The sequence below is a fragment of the Lepus europaeus genome, chromosome 9 (assembly GCF_033115175.1).
Source record: "Lepus europaeus isolate LE1 chromosome 9, mLepTim1.pri, whole genome shotgun sequence".
Classification (NCBI taxonomy): Eukaryota; Metazoa; Chordata; class Mammalia; order Lagomorpha; family Leporidae; genus Lepus; species Lepus europaeus.
The window spans coordinates 101,994,929-102,022,853 of record NC_084835.1 but is presented as its reverse complement, the minus strand read 5'-3'; the positions used below and the strand labels follow the sequence as shown (position 1 = coordinate 102,022,853).

The following is a 27,925-nucleotide window of genomic DNA, read 5'->3' as shown; positions in this document are numbered from 1 at the left end:
ATGGACTATAAGGCAATTGCCCAACAAACTGCCCAAGAAGTTTTAGGTTACAGTCAAGATATATCGGGCTGGAAAGTGGTTAAAATTTCAGTAAGAAAACAAGTTAAATATGTTTCCAGAGTTTGCTTTTCAATGAGAAACAATTCCTTGTGAAGACATTTATTTAAAATATTTCTTTTACAAACCAGAAAAAAATCTTTTTGCTTTTTTTTAATTTTTCTATATCTGATAGCTAATTTATCTGTGAATTTTTATTCCCCTTTGAGAAAAAGATAACTGTTTCCAGCAAGGCTTCTAGAAGATTCCTGGGAAATCTGTGAGTACAATTTTCTATTTACAATCAGTTTTTAAATTCAAAGATATTAACATATCTGGAATTCAATGCTTGTTTCATTAACTGTAACAAACTATTCATTAGTAATAAGGAAATATAAATTATTAAGTCACTAGGCTGAAATGTAATATTTTTGTGGTTTTTTTGCTGGTTTGTTTTTTAAAGATTTATTTATTTATTTGAAGAGATACACAGAGAAAGAAAGAAAGGTCTCTCATCTGCAGATTCACTCCCCAATTGGCCACAACAGCCTGAGTTGCGCCGATCCGAGGCCAGGAGCCAGGAGCTTCTTCCAAGTCTCCATGTGGGTGCATGGGCCCAAGGTCTTGGGTCATCTTCTGCTGCTTTCTGAGGCTATAGCAGAGAGCTGGCTCAGAAGTAGAGCAGCCCAGACTTGAACCAGAGCCCGTATGGGATGCTGGCACTGCAGGCGGTGGCTTTACCCACTATGCCACAGCGCCGGCCCCTGAAATGAAATATTTTTTTAAAAGTATTTATTTATTTACTTGAAAATCAGAGATAAACCAAGAGAGGGAGAGACACACAGGGAAAGATATCTTCCATCCACTGGTTCACTCTTCAGATGGCTGCGATAGCCAGTGCTGCGTGAGGTCAAAGCTAAGAGACAGGAGCATCTTCCAGGTTTTCCACCTGGTGGCAGGGGCCCAAATACTTGGGCCATCTTGCCACTTTTCCCAGGCCATTAGCAAGGAGCTGGATCAGAAGTGAAGCATCCAAGACACAAACTGGCACCCATATGGGATGGCAGCAAATCAGGCAGTGGCTTTACCTGCTATGCTGGCCTCTGAAATGTAATGTTAATAAATTACAGCAACTATGTGCCACCTGGTCATTTATATTCAACTTGAAAGCAATCATAAAAAAATCTCTCCTGGTGAATAATTTACTGAAATAAGAAATTTCCAATTTAAGAAATAATAACTGTAAAAGCCAGTTTGGTATTGTGTGAACAGTAGTGTTTTACGATCTATTTATTTATTTTCTAAAGGCAGAGACAAAAAGAAATATACAGGCAGAGATCAAATACTTTCAGGGCTAGGTCAGGAACTCTATCAGCATGTCCCACACAGGTGGAAGGGACCCAACTATTTAATCCATCACCTACTGCATCCAAAGATGTGCTTTAGCAAGAAGTGGGAAACCATACCCAAGCCAAGACTTGGACCAAGGCATTACAATATTGGATGTGGGTGTCCCATGAAGCATTTTAACTGCTAGGCCAAACACCTGCCCAAATTTTGTTGTCTTTTAAGCCCCTCACCTTTCTGTTAAATGAGTCACTAAATATTTGTTTTCCTCATTTTATTTCTCTTACTGATAAATGTGATTTTTTTCTTGAAGATGCTTTTATGAATCCTATTATTTGAAATATATATTTCAAGTAATATTCAAAATATGTACTTTAAATAATAAAGGATATTGTGCTGATATTTTAAGTGTTATTTTCTAGAATTGTTTATTTATTGCTCATGATATCACACCAGTGCCATCAGCTCATTGTATTATTATTGAGGAGACCAAATTCTACTCAACTCCGTTTCTTTTGGAGTCTACTCCTTCTTTGAACTACTCCATTTTGTGTGTTTTTTTTTTTATTAAAATTTAGCTATCTTATACATGAGTTCATTTTTTTTTTTACTGTTGGACAAAGCTTGTATGACTTCTTCCATTTATTTTAAGAATTATTAGGAAAAGAATTCCTAACTTTTTTGCCTAAATAATTAATGAATCTGGTAGTAACATTTTAAAACCAAACCAGGGAGAGTGGGTACAGTAAAGTCCAAGTACACTGTGAGAATAGACTTATAGATAGGGTGGCTTTCAGTAACTTAAAGATCAGACTAGTGTAGACAGCCACTTCCACATCAAGAAAAACTTGGAAGTTATTCATTCTGCAAATACTTACTGAGTATTTATATGCAACATATGATACACAGTGCCTAGGGCCATTCAAAGAATAACCTCCCTAAAGCTGTTTTAATGCTTAACTAAAACCTTTTACCAGAGATACTTTACTCTTAATGTAAAACTAAACAAAGAAATAATTCGAAATTTTTGCTCTCACATTTTGAGTGAAATTTGTATATACTGTATGCTGGGTATCTATTGGTGTACAGCAGATTACCCAATAACTTACCAGCTTAATCATTTATTATATTATGGTTTCTGTGGGTTGGATCTAGGCACAGCTTGACTTGGTGCCTCTGGCTCAAGGAATCGCACAGTGCTCCGGCCGAGCTTAGGTCTCATCTGAGGCTCAATTGAGGGGAACTGCCTCTGAGCTCCGTCACAGCTGTCAGCGTGATCCAGTTCCTCATGGCCGTAGTAGATCAAAGGCCTCGGTTCTTGATGACTCTTGGCTAGAACCTTCTTTAGTTTCTTGATGTGTGAGCCTCTTTATAGCACTATTCACAACATGGCAGTTTACTTACCTCAGGATGAGGGGTCCAGGAAACAGCAAGAGAAGGAAAGATCAAACAAGTCAGAAGCTGTCTTTGTGCAAACTGGTCTGAAAGTGCTACCCCATAACTTTTGCAGTCTTTTGCTGAGTAGAAGTGAATGACTAGATGCACTCATGACTCAGAGGAGATTACACAGCATGTCAGTACCATCTGGTGGAGTGTATTAGGGCCCATTTAAAAGGCTATCTGCTGCACATTGGCTTTAGCAAACTTTTTTTTTTAATTCTGTTTTATAGTTAAGCTATGGACCCATAAATGTCAAACAGTTTCAAAATTAAGATTGATAAAAAGTACATAAAACTCAATTTTGCATGCATGCTTTCTCAAGCACAACACAACCCACTGATTCTTCTACATTTTTCACATTTATGTGTAGAAAGAGAGTATGATTGAAGCAGTTTGTATTTATCAAATGTACTTATTCACTTTTGTTTTTTACTCAAAGAAGGTTTTATTTCTTTTAAGGAATATATTAGTACATTAGATCCTCAGGGTCACAGCAAATGCATAGTAATTCCTACAACAAACTTTTCATCAATTTGCATGCTAATATGATATTAATACAAAGAGAACAATTCGATGTAATTCATAGATACAATTCTAAGAATATAATGATATTTCCCTCACCTCCCCTCCCTCTTTCTTTCTTTTTTAAATTTTAAGGTAACAATTTATATAATATTCAATTAATGCTCCACTAATAAATAAAGAGTTCAACAAGTGAAAAATAAAAATATCTTAGTTCATCAGGGATCTAGGCAAGAGCTGTAAACAATAATCAAATGAAAATATGTCTATTTCATGCATATACAATAAATCATTAAAACTATAGTAGTTTATTTATATTAACTACCACAAATAAGAGAAAACTTGTGGTATTTTTCTTTCTAGGTCTGGCTTATTTCACTTAGCATAATTATATCCAGTTTTATCCCTTTTTTTTCTTTTTGCAAATGTCAGAAATGTATTCTTTTTTATGACTGAGTAGTATTTCTTCCTGCATATATACCACATTTTATTTATCCAGTTATCAGTTGATGAACATCTAGGTTGGTTCTATATCTTAAGTATTGTGAATTGAGATGCTATAAACATGGGAGTGCAGGTAACTCTTTCATATACTACTTTCATTTCCTTTTAATATATTCTCAGGAGTAGGATAGCTGGTTCACATGGTAGATCTATTTGTAGTTTTCTAAGGACTCTTCATACTGTCTTCCATGATGGTTAGACCAGTTTACATTCCCACCAACTGTGTATTAGGATACTACATTTTTACCAGCATTTGTTATTTTTTTGATTTTTGAGTGATAATCATTCTAACAGGAGTGAGGTGAAACCTTATTATGGTTTTTATTTGCATTTCCCTGATGACTAGTGATCCTGAGCATTTTTTTCACATGTCTGTTGGCCATTTTATTTCATCCTTTGTAAAATACCTGTACATATCCTTTGCCCATGTCTTTTTTTTACATTTTAAGCTTTTATTCAGTGAGAAAGATGCATGGGAGAGTGAGGGCCCAGTCTAAAGGAGAGAGGTAAATCTGCGTTCATAGCAAGGACCAGGAACCAGCCCTGCGGAGGAGCATCTAGGCCAGGAAGCATGGGGTGGGTGGCACAAGGGCCACACATCCAGAAGGTGCAGGGCTGCAGCCAGCCAGTACTGCTGTGCCTATTTATTACATGATATGATTTCAATTTTTTTTAATTCATTAAGACTGTTTTATGGCCTAGTATATAATCTATCCTAGAGGATTTTCCATGCACTGATTAAAAGAATGTGTATTCTGCATCTGTGAGATGAAATATTCTATATGCATGTATTAGGTCTATATCTGTAGTAGATTAGTTCTGATATTTATTGAGATTTTGTCTGCTTGACCTGTCCATTGATGAAAGTGGGGTGTTGAAGTCCCCCATTATTATTATACTGGGTTTATGTCTCCCTTTAGATCCATTGACATTTTTGTTATAAACTGGATGCCCTGGCATTGGGTACATGTATATTTACTATAGCCATGTGTTCTTGTTAAATGATCTCTTAATTACAATGACCTCCTTTGTCTCTTTTAACCAATTTTGTCTTCAATTCCATTTTTGACTGATAGGAGAATAGCTACTTCTACTAGGTTTTGATTACCATTTCATGGAATATATTTTTCTATCCTTTCACTTTGAGTCTGTGTGTATCTTTATTGGTAAAGTATGTTTCTTATAGGCTGCATATAGGTAGATCTTGTTTTTTCAGCCTTTCAATCAGTCTATATCTTCTAATTGGTAAATTTAGTTCACTTACATTCACTTTTTTTTTTTTTTTTTTTAATTTTTGACAGGCAGAGTGGACAGTGAGAGAGAGAGGGAGACAAAGAGAAAGGTCTTCCTTTTTGCCGTTGGTTCACCTTCCAATGGCCGCCGCTGCTGGCGCACTGCGGCCGGTGCACCGCGCTGATCCCAAGGCAGGAGCCAGGTGCTTCTCCTGGTCTCCCATGGGGTGCAGGGCCCAAGCACTTGGGCCATTCTCCACTGCACTCCTGGGCCATAGCATAGAGCTGGCCTGGAATAGGGGCAACTGGGACAGAATCCAGCGCCCCGACCAGGACTAGAACCTGGTGTGCCGGCGCCACAAGGCGGAGGATTAGTCTGTTGAGCCACGGCGCCGACTACATTCATGGTTCTTATTGGTAAGACATGATCTGGTCCTGCCATTTTTCCATGAATATTCCTATTGTTTATTTTGAATCTCCCTTGTTCTGTTAACAGGAGTTGTGTGCCTTCACATTCTCTCATCATGCTGAATGTCTTTTCTGTTTCTGTGTGTAGTACATCCTTAAGTATCATTTGTAAGGCTGGCCTGATGGTGACAAATTCTTTCAATTTTTTCTTGTCTTTAAAGATCTTTATTTCACCCTCATTTATGAATGAGAGCTTCACTGGGTAAAATACTCTGGGTTAGCAGTTTTTTTTGTTTTTGGACTTGGATGACATCTCTTGGTTCTCTCCTGTCCCATGGAGTTTCTGTTGAGAAATATGCTAATCTTATGGGAAATCTTTTAAAGGTGACATTTTAAAGCAAGCATTTAAAGGTGGCATTTCTGTCTTGCATATTTTAAGATATACTTTTGATGTTTTACTTTTAAAGTTTGACTATAATGTGTCATGAGGAAATAGTCAAATCATTCCTATTTGGGGTTCTATGTGTTTCCTGTATTTCGATGTGCATATATTTCTCTAAATTGGAGATTGTTTTATGCTATCCTTTCACAGAATAAGTTTTCTCAACCATTCTATTTTTATATACCTTTGGAAGTCATAAGACATGTGTATTTGGTTATTTGATTGTATCCCACAGATCCCAAACACTGTTTTCAGTCTTTCTAATTTTTTATTTTTCTTTCATTTATTTTGTCTGACTTATTTCAAAAGACCTATATTCTAAATTAGATATTCCTTCTTCTGCCTCACCAAGTCTGTTAAGGCTTTCCACTGTGGTTTTTATTTGACTTGTTGGATATTTTGTTTCTAATTTTGCTTTCTGATTTTTTTTCTTAAGTATCTCTACCTCTTTGCAGAATTTCTCATCTATTTCATGTACGGATTTCCTTATTTCATGTACCTGTTTCTCTGTGTTCTCAAGTAACCTTATAAATGTTTCTTTCTTAAAAAATGATTTATCTGAGGGCCAGCGCTGTGGCTCACTAGGCTAATCCTCCACCTGCAGTGCCAGCATCCCATATGGGCGCCGGTTTCTAGTCCTGGCTGCTCCTCTTCCAGTCCAGCTCTCTGCTGTGGCCCGGGAGGGCAGTGGAGGATGGCCAAGGTCCTTGGGCCCTGCACCCGCATGGGAGACCAGGAAAAAGCACCTGGCTCCTGGCTTCAGATAGGTGCAGCTCCAGAGCAGCTCTGGCCATAGCGGCCATTTGTGGGGTGAACCAACGGAAGGAAGGCCTTTCTCTCTGTCTCTCTGTCTCTCTGTCTCTCTCTCTGTCTATAACTCTACCTGTCAAATAAATTTTTAAAAATTTTTTTTAAATTTTTAAAAATTATTTATTTATTTATTTCAAAGGCAGAGTTACCAAGAGAGAGATTTTCCATCTGCTGGTTCACTCCTCAAATGGCTGCAGCAGCCAGGGCTGACCAGACCGAAGCCAGGAGCCCAGAGCTTCTTGTTCATCCCCCATGTGGGTGCAGGGGCCTAAGCCCTTGGAACATCTTCCAGTGCTTTTCTCAGTCCATTAGCAAGGAGCTGGATTGTAAGTGGAGCAGCCAAGACTCATACCGGCACCCATATGGGATGCCAGCGTTACAGGTGGAGGCCAGAGTGATACCCAAGTTTGGCATGGGGAGAGAATATTGGAACTGGCAGTTCTCTGTGCCAAGATGAACCAGCTGATTCATGGCCTAGAGTGAGTTCATGATGCCTACAAACCCACCCAGACACATGCACCATTCAAAATACAAACCCACTTTGTGTATGTCCACTGAGCCTTCTGTGAGATCTGTCCCCAGGACATGGAGAACCCTGAGTTTCTACAGGCAGACCACACAAACATGAACTCAGCTTGGGGGCCTGTGCCCAGAACTCTTACAGTCATGGGGTGCAGTGTGTCCTCTCTCTGCCCTGTGAGTTACCCCATCCCCTGCAGGAGCTGCCAGGATTCCCAGGGTAAGGACAGAGATGTCTGCAGCTCTTCAGAACCTTGATACTTCTCCTTTTGAGGGTAGGGGAAGCACCTTGTCTCCCTTCAGGGAGCACAGCAGCTGCTCAGGATCTTGACAGTGCCCAGGCTAGACTCAAAGAACAATGGAAGTCTCCCTTAGCCAAAGCCACCAGTGGTGTAGGCTCTGACAGCCTCCTCTCACCTCAGCTGGGTGCCAGCCATAAAGATGCAGAAGTTAATGGTGGTTTGCAGCCGGCAGCTGTGTGTCTGTTCTTGTTCCTCACTGCTCCACGGAATCTCTGTTCTGTTCTCTGTCTCCACTGAAAATTTCTCTCAATCAGTTCATGAGAGCATGCTTCTTTGTTTTCCTGGAATCTCTGGCTGCAGGCAATACAACTTCTCCCTATTCAGCCATCTTGGATATCTCAAATTTACTTATTCTCTATCAGTTATGGCATGTATTTAGGTTCCACAAGGAAACCAAGCTGAACATGTTGGTCAGGTTTGTCTGCTTCATTTGAAACTTTTCCTTCCCCAGTCTAGAGTCCTAAGCTGCTGAACTCAGGACCCTGGAATTCAGTTTAGATCTCCAGGGGCCAATACTGTAGCATAGCAAGTTAAGCTGCCACCTGCAGCACCAGCATCCCATATGGAGGTCATTTCGATCTCGGCTGCTCCATTTCTGATCCAGCTCCCTGCTGATGTGCCTGGGAAAGCAGCAGAAGATGGCACAAGCAATTGGGCCCTTGCACCCACGTGGGACATCTTGGATGAAGCTCCTGTCTCCTGGCTTTGGCCTGACTCAGCCCTGGCCATTGAGGGCACTTAGGGAATAACCAGTGGATGGAAGCCTGTGCTCTCTTGCCTTCTCTCTCTCTGTGCCTCTGCCTCTCTATAACTCTGCTGCCTTTTTTAAAGATTCATTCATTCATTCATTCATTCATTTGAAAGGCAGAGTTACAGAGAGGCAGAGTCAGAGAAAGAGAGAGAGGTCCTCCATCTACCAGTTCACTCCCCGCATGGTTGCCACAGCAGGAGTTGTACCGATCTGAAGGCAGGAGCCCCTTCTGGGCCTCCCACACAGGAGCAGGGGCCCAAGGACTTGGGCCATCCTCCGCCACTTTGCTAGGGCATAGCAGAGAGCTGATTCAGAAGTGGAGCAGCTAAAACTTGAATTGGCGCCTATATGGGATGCTGGCACTGCAGGCAGCAGCTTTACCTACTGTGGCACAGTACTGGCCTGATAAATAGATCTGTGGGAAAAAAAATAAGTTTGTCAACTTCAAGACACCTTTGTAAGTTATGGTATCAGCCATTTAGTCCATTCCTAAGGGTCCTGGGAACTTAACCATGTCAGTGCATTCCATTTTACTTTGTATATTATTAGCTGGGAAAAAAACTAGGTGTGCATTAAAGAATTTTTAAGATTAGAAAATAAAAAGCTGTCAGAAGGAACCAAATCAGGGCTATAAGGGGGATGCCTAATCATTTCCCATCAAAACCTTTGTAAAACTACCCTGTTGGGCCCAGCATTGTGGTGCAGGGGGTTAAGCCACCATGTCAGATGCTATCCTCCCATATCAGTTATGATTTGAGTCTTGGCTACTCCTCTTATCCAGCTTCCTGCTAATATGCCTGGGAAGGCAGTGAAGGATGGTCCAAGTATCTGGACTCCTGCCACCCACACAGGAGACCAAATGGAGTCCCTGGCTCCTGGCTTCAGTCTGGCCTAGCCCTGGAAATGGGAAATGAGCCAGCAGATGAATGATAATCTCTATTTCTATTTGTGTGTATGTGTATGTATATGGTGAGATGTTTTGCCTTTCAAAAAAATAAATATACCTTAAAATAAACTACTCTTGGTTCTTCAGGGAAATCAGCAAAACATGTCATGGTAGAGAAGGACACTGTTATAAAGAAATTTTACTGGGCCTTTTTCTAATAAAGTTTTGGCTACCTTTCCCAAAACACTCCTAGTGTGGAGATGTTATCTCTCTTTGACCCTTCAGAAATCAACAAGCAAATTTCCTTGATCATCCCGAAGAACTGTTGCCACATCTTTGCTCTTGACAGGTCTGCTTTTGCTTTAACGAGACCACTTCTTCCTCTTGGTAGCCATTGCTTTGGTTGTGCTTTATCTTCAGGATCTTACTAGTAAATCCATGTTTCATCTCCTATTACAGTTTTTCAAAGAAATGCTTCAAGATCTTTATCCCACTTGTTTAAAATTTCCATTTAAAGCTCTACTCTGTCTATAGCTGAGCTGGTTCCAGCAGTTTTGGCACCCATCAAGCAAGTTGAGAATTTGCTTGACTTTGATTTTTCTCTCAGAATTGTGTAAGCTGAGTCATTTGAGATATCTGTGGTGTTGGCTATTGTTTCTGCTGTTGATCCTCATTTCTCTTCATTTAGGGCACGTACAAGATTAATTTTTTCCTTACCAATTGATGTGGATGATCTGCCACTGTTGTCTTCATCTTCAACTTCATCTTGTAAACTGTTGGTTTCTTTTGAACATTGTCCCCATAAACTTCTTGTAAAGCATCAGCAAATTCACTATTCCTGAACCCAGGTACTGATTCGAGTCCCGGCTGTTTCACTACCAATCCGGCTCTCTGCTGTAGCCTGGGAAAGCAGTGGAAGATGGGCTAAGTCCCTGGGCCTTTGCACCCATGTGGGAGACCTGGAAGGGACTCCTGGCTCCTGGCTTTGGATCAGCACAGCTCTAGCCATTTGCGGCCATCTGGAGAGTGGATCAGCGGATGGAAGGCCTCTCTGTCTCTCTATCTCTCTTTTTCTGCCTCTGCCTTTGCCTCTCTGTACCTCTGCCTTTAAAATAAATAAGTAAATAAATCTTAAAAAAAAGAAAGGCTATCTTAGAGAAGACATAGAGTTATAAATCATAATGGAAATCACAAAAGCCATAATGGAAATACTGGTCAGTTTGACTACATTAAAACAAAACACTCTGTACCACAAAAAATAAGCAAAAATGAAAAATAGACTTGATTAAGAAAAACAATTTGAAGCCGGCACTGCGGCTCACTAGGCTAATCCTCCGCCTTGCAGCACCGGCACACCGGGTTCTAGTCCCAGTCAGGGCGCCGGATTCTGTCCCAGTTGCCCCTCTTCCAGGCCAGCTCTCTGCTGTGGCCCGGGAGTGCAGTGGAGGATGGCCCAAGTGCTTGGGCCCTGCACCCCATGGGAGACCAGGAGAAGCACCTGGCTCCTGCCTTGGGATCAGCGCGGTGCGCCGGCCGCAGCGCACCAGCCGCGGTGGCCATTGGAGGGTGAACCAACGGCAAAAAGGAAGACCTTTCTCTTTGTCTCTCTCTCTCACTGTCCATTCTGCCTGTCAAAAAATTTAAAAAAGAAAAAAGAAAAACAATTTGAAATGAAAATAATAATTAACAAAGGACTTTAATAAAAAATCTAGAAACTTTCAGTATTAAACTGCATTTAAAATAAATGCACAAGTATAGCTATCCATATTCTTAAATCTTTAAAACAAGATACTGAGGGGCCGGAGCTGTGGTGCAGCAGGTTAATATCCTGGCCTGAAGCACCAGCATCCCATTTGGGCACTGGTTTGAGACCCAGCAGCTCCACTTCCGATCCAGCTTTCCACTATGGCCTGGGAAAGCAGTACAAGATGGCCCAAGTCCTTGGACTCCTGCACCCGCGTGGGAGAGCCGGAAGAAGTTCCTGGCTCCTGGCTTCGGACTGGCACAGCTCCGGCCATTGCAGCCAGTTGGGGAGTGAACCACCTGATGGAAGACCTCTCTCTCGCTGTCTGCCTCTCCTCTCTCTGTGTAACTCTAAATTTCAAATAAATAAATAAATCTTTAAAAAAAAAAGATACTGAATACAAAAGTAAAGGCTGTATATTGTGTGTGATATGCCATTTATATATAAAAGTGAAACTTTACTAGCAAAATACAACAAATAAAATAATTAATGCCTAAATAACCTCCATCTTTCAAGAGCTTCAATACCATAATCCCCTTCTTACCTTTCATAGTCTTGTCTAGCTCTTCAACGTTTAACATATTATGTAGTAAGTGATTTATATGCTAACATCATCTGAACTTGCATGGGGTCTGTTTTTCATAACATTTTAATTAAGTTAATGTTAGTTTTAATATGTAGTTCTATTCCTCCATCTTTCAGTAAAGTGAAGGCTATGGAGTTGAGATTTTAAAGAAAGTCAATAGAAATAATACATTGTTTATATTCCAACCACAGCACATAAATGCTTTGTGCTTCATAATTTCGTAGAGGTAAACAGTATACCTGTTCCAGACAGAATAGTGGATCCTTCAAAAACACCAAATCTTAATATTTGAATGACATGAATATATTACCTTATAAAGCAAAATTGACTTTGCAGGTGTGATTAATAAACTTGAGATGGAATATAACTGAGGATTCCTGATCAAATCTAATAACATGTGTCCCTGGAAGCAGAGAACAATTCCTGGTCAGAGAGAAATATGACTATAGAAGGATGGTCAGAGACATGGAATATTGCTGGCTGTTAAGATGGACAAAGGAAACTGAGCCAAGGAATGTAGGCAGCACCTAGAAGATGGAAAATGGAAGGAAATGGTTTTCCCCTAAAGATTCTAGGAAGTATCATAGCCTGCTGACATCTTGATTCCAGTCTAGAAAAACTATTCATTTATTTGATGCCTTTCCAATTCCTTGATGTAGGCAGTAATCACTGCTTTTGCTATATCCCATAAGTTTTAATACATTGTATTGTCATCTTCATTCATTTCAAGGAATTTTTTTATTTCCCTTTTGATTTCTCCTATGACCCACTTGTCCATGTCCATTCAAGAGCATGTTGTTCAGTCTTCATGTGTTTTTGTATTTTCTAGAGAGTCTTAAATTGTTACTTTCCAGCTTCATTCCATGTGGTCAGAAAAGATGCATGGGATGATTTCAATTTTCTTGAATTTGAAGAGATTTGTTTTATGGCTTAGCATATGGTCTATCCTAGAGAAAGTTCTATGCACTGTTGAAAGGATGTGTTTTCTGCAGCTGTGGGGTGAAACATGTAGATATAAATTAGGTCCATTTGGTCAATGGTGTAAATTAGCTCTCTTGTTTCTTTGTTGATTTTCTGTCTAGCTAATCTGTCCATTGATGAAAGTGGGGTGTTGAAGTCCCCCATTATAATTATATTTGATTCCATGTCTCCCTTTAGATCTATTAACAATTGTTTTAAATAGACAGGTGCCTTTGCATTAGGGGCACATAGATTTACCATAGTCATATCTACCTGTTGAATTGATCCCTTAATCATTGCACAATACCCTTCTTTGTCTCTTTTAACAGTTTTTGTGTTAAAGTTTACTTTGTCTGATATTGGGATGGCGACACCTGTTTATTTTTGCATTCCATTAGCATGGAATATCTTTTTCCATCCTTTCACTTTCAGTCTGAGTATATCTTTGTTGGTGATATATGTGGCTTTTTTTGGCACAAATAGATTGGTCTTTTTTTTTTTAATCCATTCTGCAAGTCTGTATCTATTAATTGGAGAATTTAAGCCATTTACATTCAAGGTTAGTATTGATAAGTAACAACCTGGGTCCTGCCATTTTTCCATAAATATTCCTAGTTTTTGCTTTGTATTATACTTTCACTAGGAGATTTTCTGCCTTCACATTCTTTAAAAATGAAGTCTATCATTCTGTTTCTGTGTGTAGCACATCCTTAAGAATCTGCTTTTCGCCGGCGCCGTGGCATAACAGGCTAATCCTCCGCCTTGCGGCGCCGGCACACCGGGTTCTAGTCCCGGTCGGGGAAACAATCCTGTCCCGGTTGCCCCTCTTCCAGGCCAGCTCTCTGCTGTGGCCAGGGAGTACAGTGGAGGATGGCCCAAGTGCTTGGGGCCTGCACCCCATGGGAGACCAGGAGAAGCACCTGGCTCCTGCCATCGGAACAGCGCAGAACAGCGCGGTGCGCCAGCTGCAGCGCGCCTACCGCGGCGGCCATTGGAGGGTGAACCAGCGGCAAAAAGGAAGACCTTTCTCTCTATCTCCCTCTACTGTCCACTCTGCCTGTCCAAAAAAAAAAAAAAAAGAATCTGCTTTTCAGGCAGACCGGGAAGCCTTAAGTGCTGATTCTGAGGTCTGGACAAGTGGTGACAAATTCTTTCAATTTCTGTTTGCTTTGGAAGGTCCTTATTTCACCTTCATTCATAAATGAGAGCTTTGCTGGGTACAGTATTCTGGGTTGGCAGTTTTTTTTTTTTTTCTTTTAGGATTTGGATTTTTGTCTCTCTGCATCCTCTCCTAGCTTGTAGAGTTTCTGATGATAAATCAGCTTTAGTCTAATTGAGGATCCTCTGAACATAATCTGGTATATCTTTCATGCCGGTTTTCGAATCTTTTCTTTATTTTTTAATACTGAAACTTTGATTATAATATGTCACAGCAAAGCTCTCCTCTGATTATGTCTATTAGAAGTTCTATGTGCTTCCTGTACTGAGATGTCCCTATCTTTCTCCAAATTAGGGAAGTTTTATGCTATTATTTCACTGAATAGGCTTTTTAAATTTTTTTTTAATTTATTTTTTCAGGAATACAAATTTCATAAGTACAACTTTAGGAATATAGTTATTTTACCCTCACTCCCACCCTCCTTCTCCTCCCTCTCCTCTTGCCAGTCGCACTCTCCATTAAGATTCACTTTTGGCCAGCGCCGTGGCTTAACAGGCTAATCCTCTGCCTTGCGGCGCCAGCACACCGGGTTCTAGTCCCGTTGGGGCGCCGGATTCTGTCCCGGTTGCCCCTCTTCCAGGCCAGTTCTCTGCTGTGGCCTGGGAAGGCAGTGGAGGATGGCCCAAGTCCTTGGGCCCTGCGCCCACATGGGAGACCAGGAGAAACACCTGGCTCCTGCCATCGGATCAGCGCGATGAGCCGGCCGTGGCGGCCATTGGAGGGTGAACCAATGGCAAAAAGGAAGACCTTTCTCTCTGTCTCTCTCTCACTATCCACTCTGCCTGTCAAAAAGAAAAAAAAAAAAGATTCACTTTCAGTTAACTTTACACACAGAAGACCAACTCTATACTAAGTAAAGATTTCAGCAATTTGCACACACACACACACAAACTGTTTGAGGACTAGTTTTACAGTTAACTCTCATAACTCATTGAGGATAGAGGCCTTGCATGGGAAGTTAGTGCACAGTGACTCCTGTTGTGAATTTAACAATTAACACTCTTGTGTATGACTTCAGTGACAACCTGAGGCTCTTGACATGAGCTGCCTAGGCTACAGAAGCCTTTTGAATCCACAAACTTCATCAGTATTTAGACAGGGCCATAAGCAAAATGGAAGCTCTCTCCTCCCTTTAGAGAAAAGTGCCTCCTTCTTTGCTGGCCACTTCTTTCCACTGGAGTCTCACTAACAGAGATCCTTCATGTAGAGCATTTTTGGCCACAGTGTCTTGGCTTTCCACGCCTGAAATCCTCTCATCAGCTTTTCAGGCAGACCGGGAAGCCTTAAGTGCTGATTCTGAGGTCATAGTGTTACTTAAAGCAATTATGATTCTGTGAGTCTGCCATGTGGACTGCGTCCCATATTGGAACATTCTCTCGTTTCTAATTCTATCTATTCTTATTACCAGGAACTTGATCCTATTCATATGATCACTTTAACACTGAATCCTGTCTATGTGTTCACTTTAACACTTAATGTGATCACCTTAACAATTAAGGTGGCATTTTTACCACTAAGCTTAATGGGATTGGGAGTCCCATGACAGGTTTTTAAACTATACCTTTAGAAGTCCATAGGAATGTATGCAGAACCATACAGCTTTACAGTTACTAACTTCCTTGTCTTGACTGTCGAGGAACAGGTTCCTTTTTTTTGTTTTTTCATTTTTTTCATACTATTTGTTGAACTCTTTACTTAACATAGAGTTAATCATATGTGTATAAAGTCAATTGAAAATAGATCTCAGTAAAAAATAAGAGTGGGAATAAAAGAGGGAGGAGGAAGTTTGAATAAGCTTGCTATTCCAGTCTCTCTTTCCCCACCCTCAGGAACTCCTAAGATGTATGCTCTGGCCACTGCTCAAGGGTGGGGCAAGAGTCCAGGGTGACACCCAAGTTGGGCAAAAACACTAAATTTTTTTTAAAAAGATACACAGTTTGGCCGGCGCCATGGCTCACTAGGCTAATCCTCCGCCTGCAGCACCGGCAACCCAGGTTCTAGTCCCGGTTGGGGTGCTGGATTCTGTCCCGGTTGCTCCTCTTCCAGTCCAGCTCTCTGCTGTGGCCCAGGAAGGCAGTGGAGGATGGTCCAAGGGCTTGGGCCCTGCACGCGCATGGGAGACCAGGAAGAAGCACCTGGCTCCTGGCTTTGGATCAGGCGCAACGCGCCAGCATGGCAGCCATTTGGAAAGTGAACCAACGGAAAAAGGAAGACCTTTCTCTCTGTCTCTCTCTCACTAACTCTGCCTGTCAAAAAAAAAAAAAAAGATACACAGTTAATGTTTGTAATTCAGTCAGTAAAAAAAACTTGAAAGTCTAGGGACAGTCATTGGCAGTAATCATAATGAGAGCACTTCAAAAAGTGTATGGAAAATGCAGTTAAAAGATGTGAGTTTTGGTGCTAAAATATTTTAAATCCTTGCAGAGTTTTTTAAAGATAGGCTTATTTATTTATTTATTTATTCATTTATTTATTTATTTGAAAGGCAGAATTAGAGAGAGGGAGAAACCTACAGATCTTCTATTCACTGGTTCATCCTCCAAATGGCTGCAATGGGCAGACTGTGCCAGGACTTTATCTGGGTCTCCCAATTGGGTGCAAGGGCCCATGCACTTGGGCCATCTTCTGCTGCTTTCTCTTGCACTTTAGCAGGGAGCTGGATCAGAAGTGGAACAGCTAGGGATGCCAGCATCACAGGCAGTGGCTTTACCTGCTATACCACAATGCCAGGCCTCACATGGTTTTTTCTTAATACATGTTTTCCATGAACTTTATGAAGACTCCTTGTATAATGAATAACTGCTTTATGTAAGATACCCAATTAGGTGGTAGTTAGAAATATAAAAAGCTTAAAAACTCATTATCCTCAAAGTTTACAATCTAATTATTGTAAATAGCTTTAAAAGAAATCTATGGCAGGATATGCAAAGCTCTTAACACCAGTTTTGTACTAAACTTTTTTGAAGATTTATTTATTTATTTTGAAAGATTTAAAGGGAAAGAAGGGCAGAGAGAATCTTCCACATACTTCTTCACTCCCCAGATGGCCCTAACAGCCAGTGCTGGGTCAGGCCGAAGCCATGAGCTTCATCTGGGTCTACCGTATGATGGCAGAGGCCCATCTTCTGCTGCTTTCCCCAAGCCATTAGCAGGGAACTGGATCCAAAGTGGAGCAGCTGGGACATGAATTGGCACCCAGTTGGGATGCCAGGAGCTGCAGGCTTCATATCCACTAAGCCATGACACAGCCCCGTGTACTTAAATTTTAACTGTTTATTTGCAACTTCTTTTTTTAGGTTGTTTTCTCCCTGTCTTGTAGAGAGCTTAATAGTAGGCTTTAAAAAGTTGTGGACCTAATGGAAACAAACCTTAAATTAAGGAAATTAAGAATTGAACCTTTGGGGCCAGCGCTGTGGCGGAAGAAGTCCCTGGCTCCTGGCTTTGGATCAGCCCAGCACTGGCTGCTGAGGCCATTTGGGGAGTGAGCCAATGGACGGAAGACCTCTCACTGTCTCTCCCTCTCTTTGTCTGTAACTCTGCCTCTGAAATAAATAAATAAAATCTTAAAAAAAAAAAAAAAAGAATTGGAGCCATAAGATACCCCATAACCTTCTTAAGAAGCATAAACTTCTTAATGGCTGTTAGATTATGCTAAACACAGCAGGTAAACGTTTAGTGAAATGATTTTTAGGATAATCCTAAATAAAAACACCTCTTTTACAAAAACAACTATAGAAACATTATAAACAAAATTTGTAGGAAAATGAGTTTTGATATAATATAAATTACTGCAATGCATGTTTAAACTAGGCTACTTTCAATTGAATGTTAGTGTATTGAATGCAAATATTACATTCAGGTTTTCTTCACTGTTATTTACTTGAATATTTGTGCTTTGATAGCATTATGTTTTCAGCTTGTTTTGAATTTTTTTCATTTTATTAGGTATCGTATTGAAGGGATAATTCCAGAATCAACAACTAAACTATCTGATTTCCTCTACCAACCTGGAAACAGAGTTACATGGGATAAATCATTGAAAGTGTACAATATGGTACACAGGATAGATTCGGTAATACCTTGTTTAATACTATTCTTTTACTGTATTGATACATTTTTAGTTTTATATCTTAGTGAGTTGGGTTTATTAAAACTATATTATATAGACAGTTAAGTATTTTGTGGATTCAACTTGAGTTGAACTCTTTATAAAAGTCTTAGAACTTCCCTCTTTATGCATCAAGGTTTCAATTCCAATTAGCTTTATTCTGTGTGTAAATGCATACCACATTCTGAATCTGGTAAGCTGTCATACTGTCCCACCTTTTGTTAGGAGAGAATGAACTCCCTGCTGTGGAAAACAAATATTAAGCATGCCTTGTTGATGGGAAATTAGTACATTTATCTTAGTCATTTTACATTAAAAAATGGGAACAACACAGACACTAATGTAGGGACTTTAAAACAAACAATAGGCTCAATAGGCTAACCCTCCACCTGCGGCGCTGGCACCCAGGTTCTAGTCCCGGTCGGGGCGCTGGATTCTGTCCCGGTTGCTCCTCTTCCAGTCCAGCTCTCTGCTGTGGCCCGGGAAGGCAGTGGAGGATGGCCCAAGTCCTTGGGCCCTGCACCCATATGGGAGACAAGGAGAAGCACCTGGCTCCTGGCTTCGGATCAGCGTGGTGCGCCAGCCGCAGCAGCCATTGAGGGGTGAACCAACGGGAAAAAAAGGAAGACCTTTCTCTCTGTCTCTCTCTCTCACTGTCCACTCTGCCTGTCAAAAACAAACAAACAAACAATAAGGCATTTAAGATTCAGGAAAAAATATAAAGCCAGAAAATAATGTATAGAAAGTTGTGGTTTATGTACATTATCTCAGTTAAGTCAACGTGAAGAGAGAAAATAAAACAACAAGAAAAGAAAATTATAGGTAATTGGAATAGAAATTTGAAGACAAGTAAGAAAAAGGAAGACAGAGTGAGGGAGGCAAGTAAGGTTTAGAAAAGGAGAAGATCCACATGGAGTGAGGATGGAGGGAAAGTGCAGGAGACCACAGTGAGTGAAATGAGAGAGGAGAAAACACACATGATAAAAAGAGACAGAAATATGGAAAAGAAAGTAGGGTAGGGGCTTCTGAAATGGGTACAGTACACTATTGATCTCTCATTCGTGAAGGCTGCTAGAAAAATAACTACCTGGAGGTGATCATTCTCTTGTAATATTTTAAAATTTATTCTCCATGTGTCATTTTTTTTTTTGTATTTTTTTCCCTCTTACAAATTTTTTTGTGGGAGAATCCTGACCTTGTTCCTGACCAGTCCCAGACAGATGTTTGTTGTTTTGACTACTTAGTTCATTCCATAAACACATTTGCGCTCCAGCTGTGAACTATGAACTGTTTCAAACCCCAGGGGTATGTAAGGGAACAGTGAAGAGCCCAAATTCTGGTCAGGAGAGATGTAGTAGACAAGTAGACACTTTAAAAAATAGCAGATAGATTCATAGGCATTATGAAGGCCGTGATAGGTAAGAATTCGTATTTGGAAGGATAATATTCATGTAAAGTCAATGAATGGAGAGGCTAATCAGCGAAAGCCTCTGTGAATGTGAGATAAATAAGTTGAAACCTGAATAACACAATGAAGGTGAGGGAGGCATACATGCAAAGATCCAGGAGAGAGTAGAGGGAAAGCAAACACAAAGGCCTTGGGACTGCAGAGTTTGGCATTGTTTAATGAAGAGAAAAACTACGCCTTTCTGGTTTGAACCAGAAGAGCACAGAGAAGAGTGATGTTAGCAAAAGTGATGTTAGAAATCAGGCTGGACTCTGACCTCTGAATCAGCCCTTAATGCATTCGGATCTGGCTAAAAAGCCCATGAGAGTATTTCAGGCATGGAAAGCCAAGACACTGTGGCAAAAAATGACCTCAATGAAAGATCTCTGTGAGTGATATCAAAGAAAGAGGTACCTTTCTCTGAAGGGAGGAGAGAACTTCCACTTTGATCATGGCCTTGTCTAAATAAGGTCGAAGTTCGTGAACTCAAAAGGCTTCCATAGCCTAGGCAGCTCATGACAAGAGCCTCGGGTGATTACTGACGTCATAAATAAGAGTGTCAATTGTTAAATCAACAATAGGAGTCACTGTAGGACCTCTGTCCTTAATGTGTTGTACTATGAGAATTAACGGTAAAACTAGTCTTCAAACAGTACTTTATACTTTGTATGTCTGTGTGGGTACAATCTGTTGAAATCTTTAGTTAGTATAGAGTTATCTTCTGTATATAAAGATAATTAAAAATGAATCTTAATGAAGAATGGAATGGGAGAGGGAGTAGGAGATGGGAGAGTTTGTGGGAAGGAGGGTGGTTATGGGGGGGAAGAACCGCTATAATCCAAAAGTTGTACTTTCAAAATTTATATTTATTAAATAAAAATTTTCTATAAAAAAAGAAATCAGGCTGGGATCAGATTGTGTAAGAGCCTTATGGGTTATTGGGAGGCATTTTATTCTGAGGTCAGTGCTGAAAGGAAAGTGGAATGTAAGGGGGTGAGAATGAAATAATCATGGAGACAGTTGAAAGGCCATCATGTTAATTCAAATGAAACATCTGGTAGCTTGTGCTAGGGTGACAGCAGTGTTGAAAAAGATAAATCAGAGGAGTCAAAGATAGATTTTACAGAGAAAGTCAGCAGGACTTATACTGCTGCAAGGAGCAAGGAATCAAAGATAAGTCTTCTAAAACTAGATTGTGGTAGGTGGCACTTTTACATAAAGTTACTTTACAAAGTTCACTGAACTGTACATTTTAAATTGCTGAATTTATGGTATGTAAATTGCACCTCAGAAAGTTGCTTTTAAAAATGATCCCTGGGTTGATTCATAGTAAATTTGTTAGAAAGAGGAGGTTATGTGAATGATGGAGTGAAACAAACTTATATATTTTCACAAACAATTGCACTTGTAAAATTCCAGATCACTTCATATTTGAATCTGAGTCTCCAAGCTGCATTCCACACATCATCAAAACAACATAGATGCCATCACTTTATCATTTATGTAGAACTTTGTAATTTTTCCTATTTTTATGTAACTGATCTTAAAGTCTTAGAAAAGAGAGTAGTTGTAGAAAATTCCAAAAAGGTAAATCAGTTTCATCTTAAAGAGAGCCTAAAAGTTCCCATTTCCCCTCCCCCCGCCCCCCCCCCAAAAAAAACCGCGGGTCCATGACCTTCTTGGGATTTGAACATTATTTGAGAAACACTATCCATCTCCAATGAAAATCTAAACATTGGACTGTTTCATTAATCACTGTGTGATACTATTCATTCAGTTCTATTAGCTCTTAGTTACTTCTGCTGTTGGTGCAAGTGAGCAGTTATAATGAAAAGAATATTAGACTTGACATCAAAAACTTAAACAGATTCAGAAAGATTATGTGACTTGCCCAGTGTGTTTTCAACCAATGTGTGGTAGAACCATGATTTGTACCTGGTCCCCTGATACAAATTCTAGGCCCTTTCAAGTATACCACTGTATATCTGAATGACATTATACTGTAAGAGGAACTAGAGGAACTATTGCTTTCCTGTTAGCATTTGTAGTCAATTCATCTCCCCAGGTGCATTCCAATTGCCTTCCATTCACTCCATTGGTGAAGGAGGATTACCACTTTGGTATTAAGGGCATGGACAACTGTATAACACCTGATGCTGGATAAATGAGATGGACAGCAGTTCAGTAGTCTCTGATCACAGGCCTGCAGAAGAGAACACACAATGCACACAGAGCCACATGAGAACAGGGTGAATGTGCAGAGGCTGAAGGATGCAGGCTTTGTAGCGTCAAGTGACTCCTGGTTCCCATAGGAGGATGTAATAGATCGTTCTGGATAATGCTGCAGGCCAACAGGGAACTGTGAAAGCCATTCAGTAAGGATGCATAGATTGTACTGGGTTGTTTGGGTAGGGGATCTTAGCTACAGGAAAAGAGCAACCGAGAAGAACTGAAGTTGGCGCTTCACAACCCTCCCAGTTTCACCAGATACCAAACAGCAGATGATGATGGTCTTTAACTTTAGGCATTACACCACGATGTAGTAAATCAATGTGTTTTTCAGAATAAATTACCTAACCAATGTGAAGTGGAAATGGTATTGTGCTGGTAATCAGGAAACCTGGGCTCTCGTTCTGCCCCATACTTTAGTTGTAATCACAGTTTTATCTGTTAGGTGCCGATTTCTCCATGTAAAAACTCAGAGTAATTGATCTCAAGGTTACTTCCTGAATTCTACACTCATAATTATAGATCTAAATGTTCTTTCAACACTGCAAATTCAAGCGGATTTGGTAATAATGTCTTAAACTTCAAAATGCTGCTTTTTCCAAATAAAGAGAAACCTTGTGCAATGAAATCCTTTGGAAACAATCAAAGCACAGATGTTAATTTGTTATTGCAATCTTTATGGTTTGATTTGTTACAGGACACATTCATATGTCACACCATTACACAAAGTTTTGCTATGGGCTCAATTTCCCCCCGAGACTTTATCGACTTAGTATACATCAAGCACTACGAAGGGAATATGGACATTATCAGTTGTAAGTTGAAACATTTTGTCCACATTTTGGAATTACTGTGAGTCATTAATAAATTTTCCCCTAAATTTTAGCTATAGTTTAGAAAAATTGTATTTTCAGTTATTTTATTTTTCTTATTTATTCAGTGGGACCAACAAGTACGTGTATCCTTCAGATAACCCTGATATTTTACCCAATTCTAGAGGTGCTATTTATATAATAATCCATAATTATGGCATCTCCTGGACTTCTGCAGCATATATTATGCTGTACTGGGAATATATAGATACTTATAGGCTAAAACTTCAAGGTGTACATTTTTTTAATTGTAAGAAATCAAATTAATTAGGGGATATATGATGTATTTCAATTTCTTAGAAGGGACTTATCTGCTAAATTATTAAGCTATTTAAACAATTTCTACTATATAGGATTTTACATAAATATGCTTATATGTATTTTAGAAACTTGAAGTTTTGATATAACCTTAGCTACTTCCCCTCAAATGTGTTCATCTGTAAAATAAAAATGTGTAACTATTTCTTAACTTGTGTCGTTGACTCAAAATGTACCACTTCACCTGATAAGAATCTTTGGACTCTGTTAACTTGAGATAACTTATGGCAAAGGGACTTTGTAAAAGCATTGGCATAAAGCTATTTTTCCTCTATAATTTAACTTAATCTTACCACTCCTATTTGAATAGTTTCTCCTACTGTAAACTATTTGGAGATAGGGACGATTAAGTTTTGTTAATTACTTCCTAGCAAGATTTCAGTTCCTCTGCAATGGCTGTACTACTCGTCAGTTTCAGACTCCAGGTTGAGTCACAGCACTCACTCAAACCTATATATGTTTAGTTGTCTCAATTTTAAAGTAAGGCCAAAAAAAATATTCACTGCTGACAACACAAAATACTGTTTCTGAATCATAGATCTATTATTGTCCATATATTGAAGGCAACCTATTTCTGGCTCATTATTAGCAGCCAGAGGGATGCTAAAAAAGAAACACAGAAGTTAAAAGCAACAACTTAGAGACAGAATCAGTCATTTAGTACACAGATCACTACTGAATTTGCTGTAAGGAATTTCCATTGAATGAATATTCAATGAGTATTCATAGTTTTCTTATTAATGTTTCTTTTTTTTAGCTGACTCTGTACCTTGTTTGAGCTATTTTGCATACATTATCTCACTAATGAGTAAACTAAAATTCACAGAAATAAGACAGTTAAGAAATTAAGTTACATAGCTGATGAGTAGCTGAACCATAATTAAAACTCAGATCTTGGCCAGCACCGTGGCTCAATAGGCTAATTCTCTGCCTGCAGCACCAGCACCCCGGGTTCTAGTCCCAGTTGGGGTGCCGGATTCTGTCCCGGTTGCTCCTCTTCCAGTCCAGGTCTCTGCTGTGGCCCTGGAGTGCAGTGGAGGATGGCCCAAGTCCTTGGGCCCTGCACCCATATGGGATACCGGGAGAAGCACCTGGCTCCTGGCTTCGGATCAGCACGGTGCGCCAGCTGCAGCGGCCATTGGGGGGTGAACCAACGGAAAAAGGAAGACCTTTCTCTCTGTCTCTCTCTCTCACTGTCCACTCTGCCTGTCAAAAAAATCAAAATTAAAAAAAAAACCTCAAATCTCTCTGTTTTTCCACAATAGTGCTATCTAATATACCATACGCCTCAGTGAAGACCCACAGCTGTCTACAAGAACACAGAGTTTCAGAGAGATCCACCATCCACTGGTGCAATACTTAAGTGGCTGCAATGGCCAGGGCTGAGCCAGGCCAATGCCAGGAGCTTCTACCAGTCTCCCAAACAGTTGGGCCAACCTCTGCTGCTGCTTTTCTCAGACCATTAGCAGGGAACTACATCAAAAGCAGAGCAACCAGGATACAAACCGGCACCTATATGGGATGCTGGTGATGCAGGCAGCAGCTCTACTTACCATGCCATATAGTCAGCCCCTACAACAGATTGTTTAAAAAGATAGGATAATCTCCATATATTAAACATTAACATGCAATATTTTAATATCACTCTGGCAGTACCTTTATGCCAACATAAAAGACTTGGTAAGAATGATACAGGTCATAAAGATGGAAAATTCACTCAGCCACATTATTCTCCTAAGCGAATGGTTCAAATTGTATTTCCCATAGAACTGATTGTTAAGATAATACAGAAAATTCCATTTTCTCTGACAACAGCAGAATTCAGTTACCCAAATATACTGATATTTTAAAAAAATATATTTGAAGGTATATATATCATAATTTAATTGCATTCAAATTACCACTTCCTGCATTCACATACAATCAGTATATACTATGTTCTGAAATTTCTAAAACAAATTTATTAATTTTTTATTTAGCTACAGGAATTTGGCAGAAGGCTTTTTTATTTATTTTATTTATTAGAGAGAGAGAGAGAGTTTCCATTTGCTGATTCATTCTTCATATGCCAGCAATGGAAGCCAGGAGCCAGGAACTCACTCCAGGTCTTTCATATGAGTGGCAGAGATGAGTTACCTGCACCATCACACTGCCTCCCAAGGTCTGCATTAGCAGGAAGCAGGAGTTGGGGTCAGGAATTGAACCAAACTACTCCAGTTTGGGATGTGAGAGTCTTAACAGCCATGCCCAATACCCACCCGAGAAGGAGACATTTTAAATTATTTTTATTGACAGATATCTAATCACTTAATACTTTACTTAAAATTAACATAAGTTGGCATTGTGGCACAGTGGGTTAAGCCATCCCCTGCAACGCTGGCATCCAGTAAGAGCTCCAGGTCCAATCCCACCTGCTCCGCTTCTGATCCAGTGAGCTAGTCCTGGGAAGGCAGCGGAAGAAGGTCTAAGTGCTTGGGTCCCTACCACCTACATGGGAGACCAGATGGAGATCCTGGCTCCTGGCTTTGGCCTGGACCTCATCTGGCCATTGTAACCATTTGGGGAGTGAATCGGTGAATGAAAAATCTCTGTCTCTCTGTTTCTCTGTAACTCTGCCTTTCAAATAAATAAATATTTAAAATGTTTTTTAAAAAATTAACAAGAAAAAAATCTGTGAGCCCATAGCCCTTCTAGAATAGTCTTTTTCTTTGTGATTTCTTCTTTGGCTTCAAATCTCAGAAGATAATTGATACTTTTAACATTTTTTTTTCCTGGAAACAAAAGTAATAGAAACTTTGGATATCCTAGCAGGAAAGTTTGAGAGGATGATAATGCTCATGGGTTGGCTTTTCTCAATTTTGGTTTATGTGCACATTCCGACTCATGTGTACAAACACACACATATGTGTAAAACCAGTGGTAATGCTGAGAACTAAGTCAAAAATATATTTTTTGAAAAGATATCCCTCAAAATACTTTTTAATCTTTGTGGAATAGGTTTCATTTTCACTTCTTTTAATTACTTAGCTAAAAGTGTGGATTTTCCAGAATATCCTCCAACTTCAAATTATATTCGTGGTTATAACCATCCTTGTGGCTATGTGTGTTCACCTCTGAAAGAGTAAGTGTGACTTGCATTTATTTACTTTAACAGGTTTTTTTTTTTTACTTAGTTCAAGATTCCTAGCTCATCAGTAAAAAATGTCAGTATATTCTGTTCAGAAATAGAAAGCGAAATATGAATTTTAAAATAACTCTTGAACTAACCCTGTGAAGTAAGTAGTATTACTGTGCTCAATTTGCAGAAAAGAAAGTGGAGTCCAGCGAGATTAAGTAACTTTCTCAAGGTTATACATAGCTCAGTTTCAAACCAAGGCTTATTCCCGAGTTCATGCTTTTAATCAGTATACCCATTTTGTTTAATTATGGATGCATATTACTAATAAAAGGAGACAGCATTCAATGTCATATCTACTCCTAGTTTTCATTTGCTAAATATAAGAACTGAGAAACATATTCATATAAGTAGTTTAAAATGGAAAGAGTGTAATTCTAGCACTGTCAATCAGTGGATTAAAATCCTTCTAAATTGTATACCATAAATCACACGGTGACCTATCATCACAAATATTTGTAATGACCTGCCTGCTAATAACCCAATTAGATCCTTAAATGTTTTTGAAAAAAAGGAATTGACATGACTTGGGAAAGGATTTATTACCCAGTCATTATTCATTTCCTTTTTCAACTAACTTCCAATAACATCTGAAAGACTTGTATATGCCGTGTAAAACACTGTAGTACATTCAATATTACTTTGTGTGTACAACTGTGCCGTTGTTCTGTGAAGTAAGAGAAGGGTGATTGTGAACAGGCTGATGGGGGGAAAGCCTACATCTCAGTCAGAGACATTTTCTCAGATACGGTTGAGGAAAAATGCATATGGAAGTTAGGGATTTGAAAACTCATTCCTTTAAAGGCATTTATCCTCCAAAACCCCAGATTAAAGATCACTGGGTTTGAATATAAAATATTGGTCTTTTTAGAGGAAAATTTGTAAATAACATGTCAAAATGTTAAACGTAATAACTTTTCACCTAGATATTCTAAGTATAAAAATGTAAATAGATATATTACCAAGATTTGGTTTTGCAGTTTCATTTATAGTAATAAAATATGGAAAAACCTGATTGATAGTAAAAGAACTATTATTGAGTATGAAATACTAAATGTGGTTCTTAAAAACAAGCAGATCTGTATGAATAAACAAAATGAAGTACATGACGGTCTTTTAAGAGGAAAATGAAACTGGTTGCAGAAAAATGAACATATCTCATTTTTCAACAGCAAAAAAGCACTGTGTATGTAGAGTCCATATACAAATATGTATGCAGGTATGCTATCTTTGCACGAAAAATCTCCATAGACAACCATCTGAAAACAAACAGTTAAAACTGTAAACAGTGATTATCACTGGGAGCCAGAATAAGGGGAAATTCTATTGTTTTTATAATATGCATATACACTTTTATAATTTTAAAAGTCAAATGACAGAAAATGAAAGGTGCCTAAAATAAAGGTTTGAAGATATAGTCTAATGTTGGTCGTATGTAAAATTTTATAAGGATATTTCTGCAAATCATTCTTTTTTTTCCTTCCTTCTTTCCCTTGTTCACTATTCTATCATAAGTCCTGTAGAGAGAATCAATGGTGGATAAGATAAGAATTATATTCTCTATAAACTTGCAAATTCAATAGATAAACCTAAAATTCTTCTTTTTTAACTCTTCCTTTGCTTAAAGAAACCCAGCACATTCCAAACTAGTGATGTTCGTCCAGACAGAATTGAAAGGAAAACTATCTCCAACAATAATTGAAAAATCTATGCCTTCCAACTTAGTAAACTTCATCCTCAATGCAAAAGATGGAATAAAGACACACAAAACTCCTTCAACACGTGATTACCATCATAGTGGTCATACATCATTCCAAAGGAGGAAATGAGGCCATTCTGCTGCAAAAGCGTGTGTAGCAGTTATTGCAGTTTACTTCTAAGTCGACATGCAAAAATGCTGTGAAACTGTCCTACACTGTATTCTTATACAAATTACTGAAGATTGGTGTGAAAACAAGAACTTACAGCTATGCCAGAAAGCAGTATTAAATATAGTTTTTAATCTCATATAAGAATGATGTTAAATAACCAGTGATGTTAGTACACTGTTATTATTTGTTTTTGTTCC

The 27,925-nt window shown here is 39.3% G+C and overlaps 1 protein-coding gene across 1 annotated transcript; it reads left to right on the top strand.

Annotated features, from left to right (window-relative positions):
- Positions 1 to 27,925, top strand: STARD6 (StAR related lipid transfer domain containing 6). The gene is made up of 6 exons (XM_062200030.1): positions 1 to 90; positions 267 to 316; positions 17,654 to 17,780; positions 22,190 to 22,307; positions 25,710 to 25,803; positions 27,485 to 27,925. Exons 1-6 carry the CDS (start codon positions 1 to 3, stop codon positions 27,684 to 27,686), a joined length of 681 nt encoding a protein of 226 aa, XP_062056014.1. The 3' UTR covers positions 27,687 to 27,925.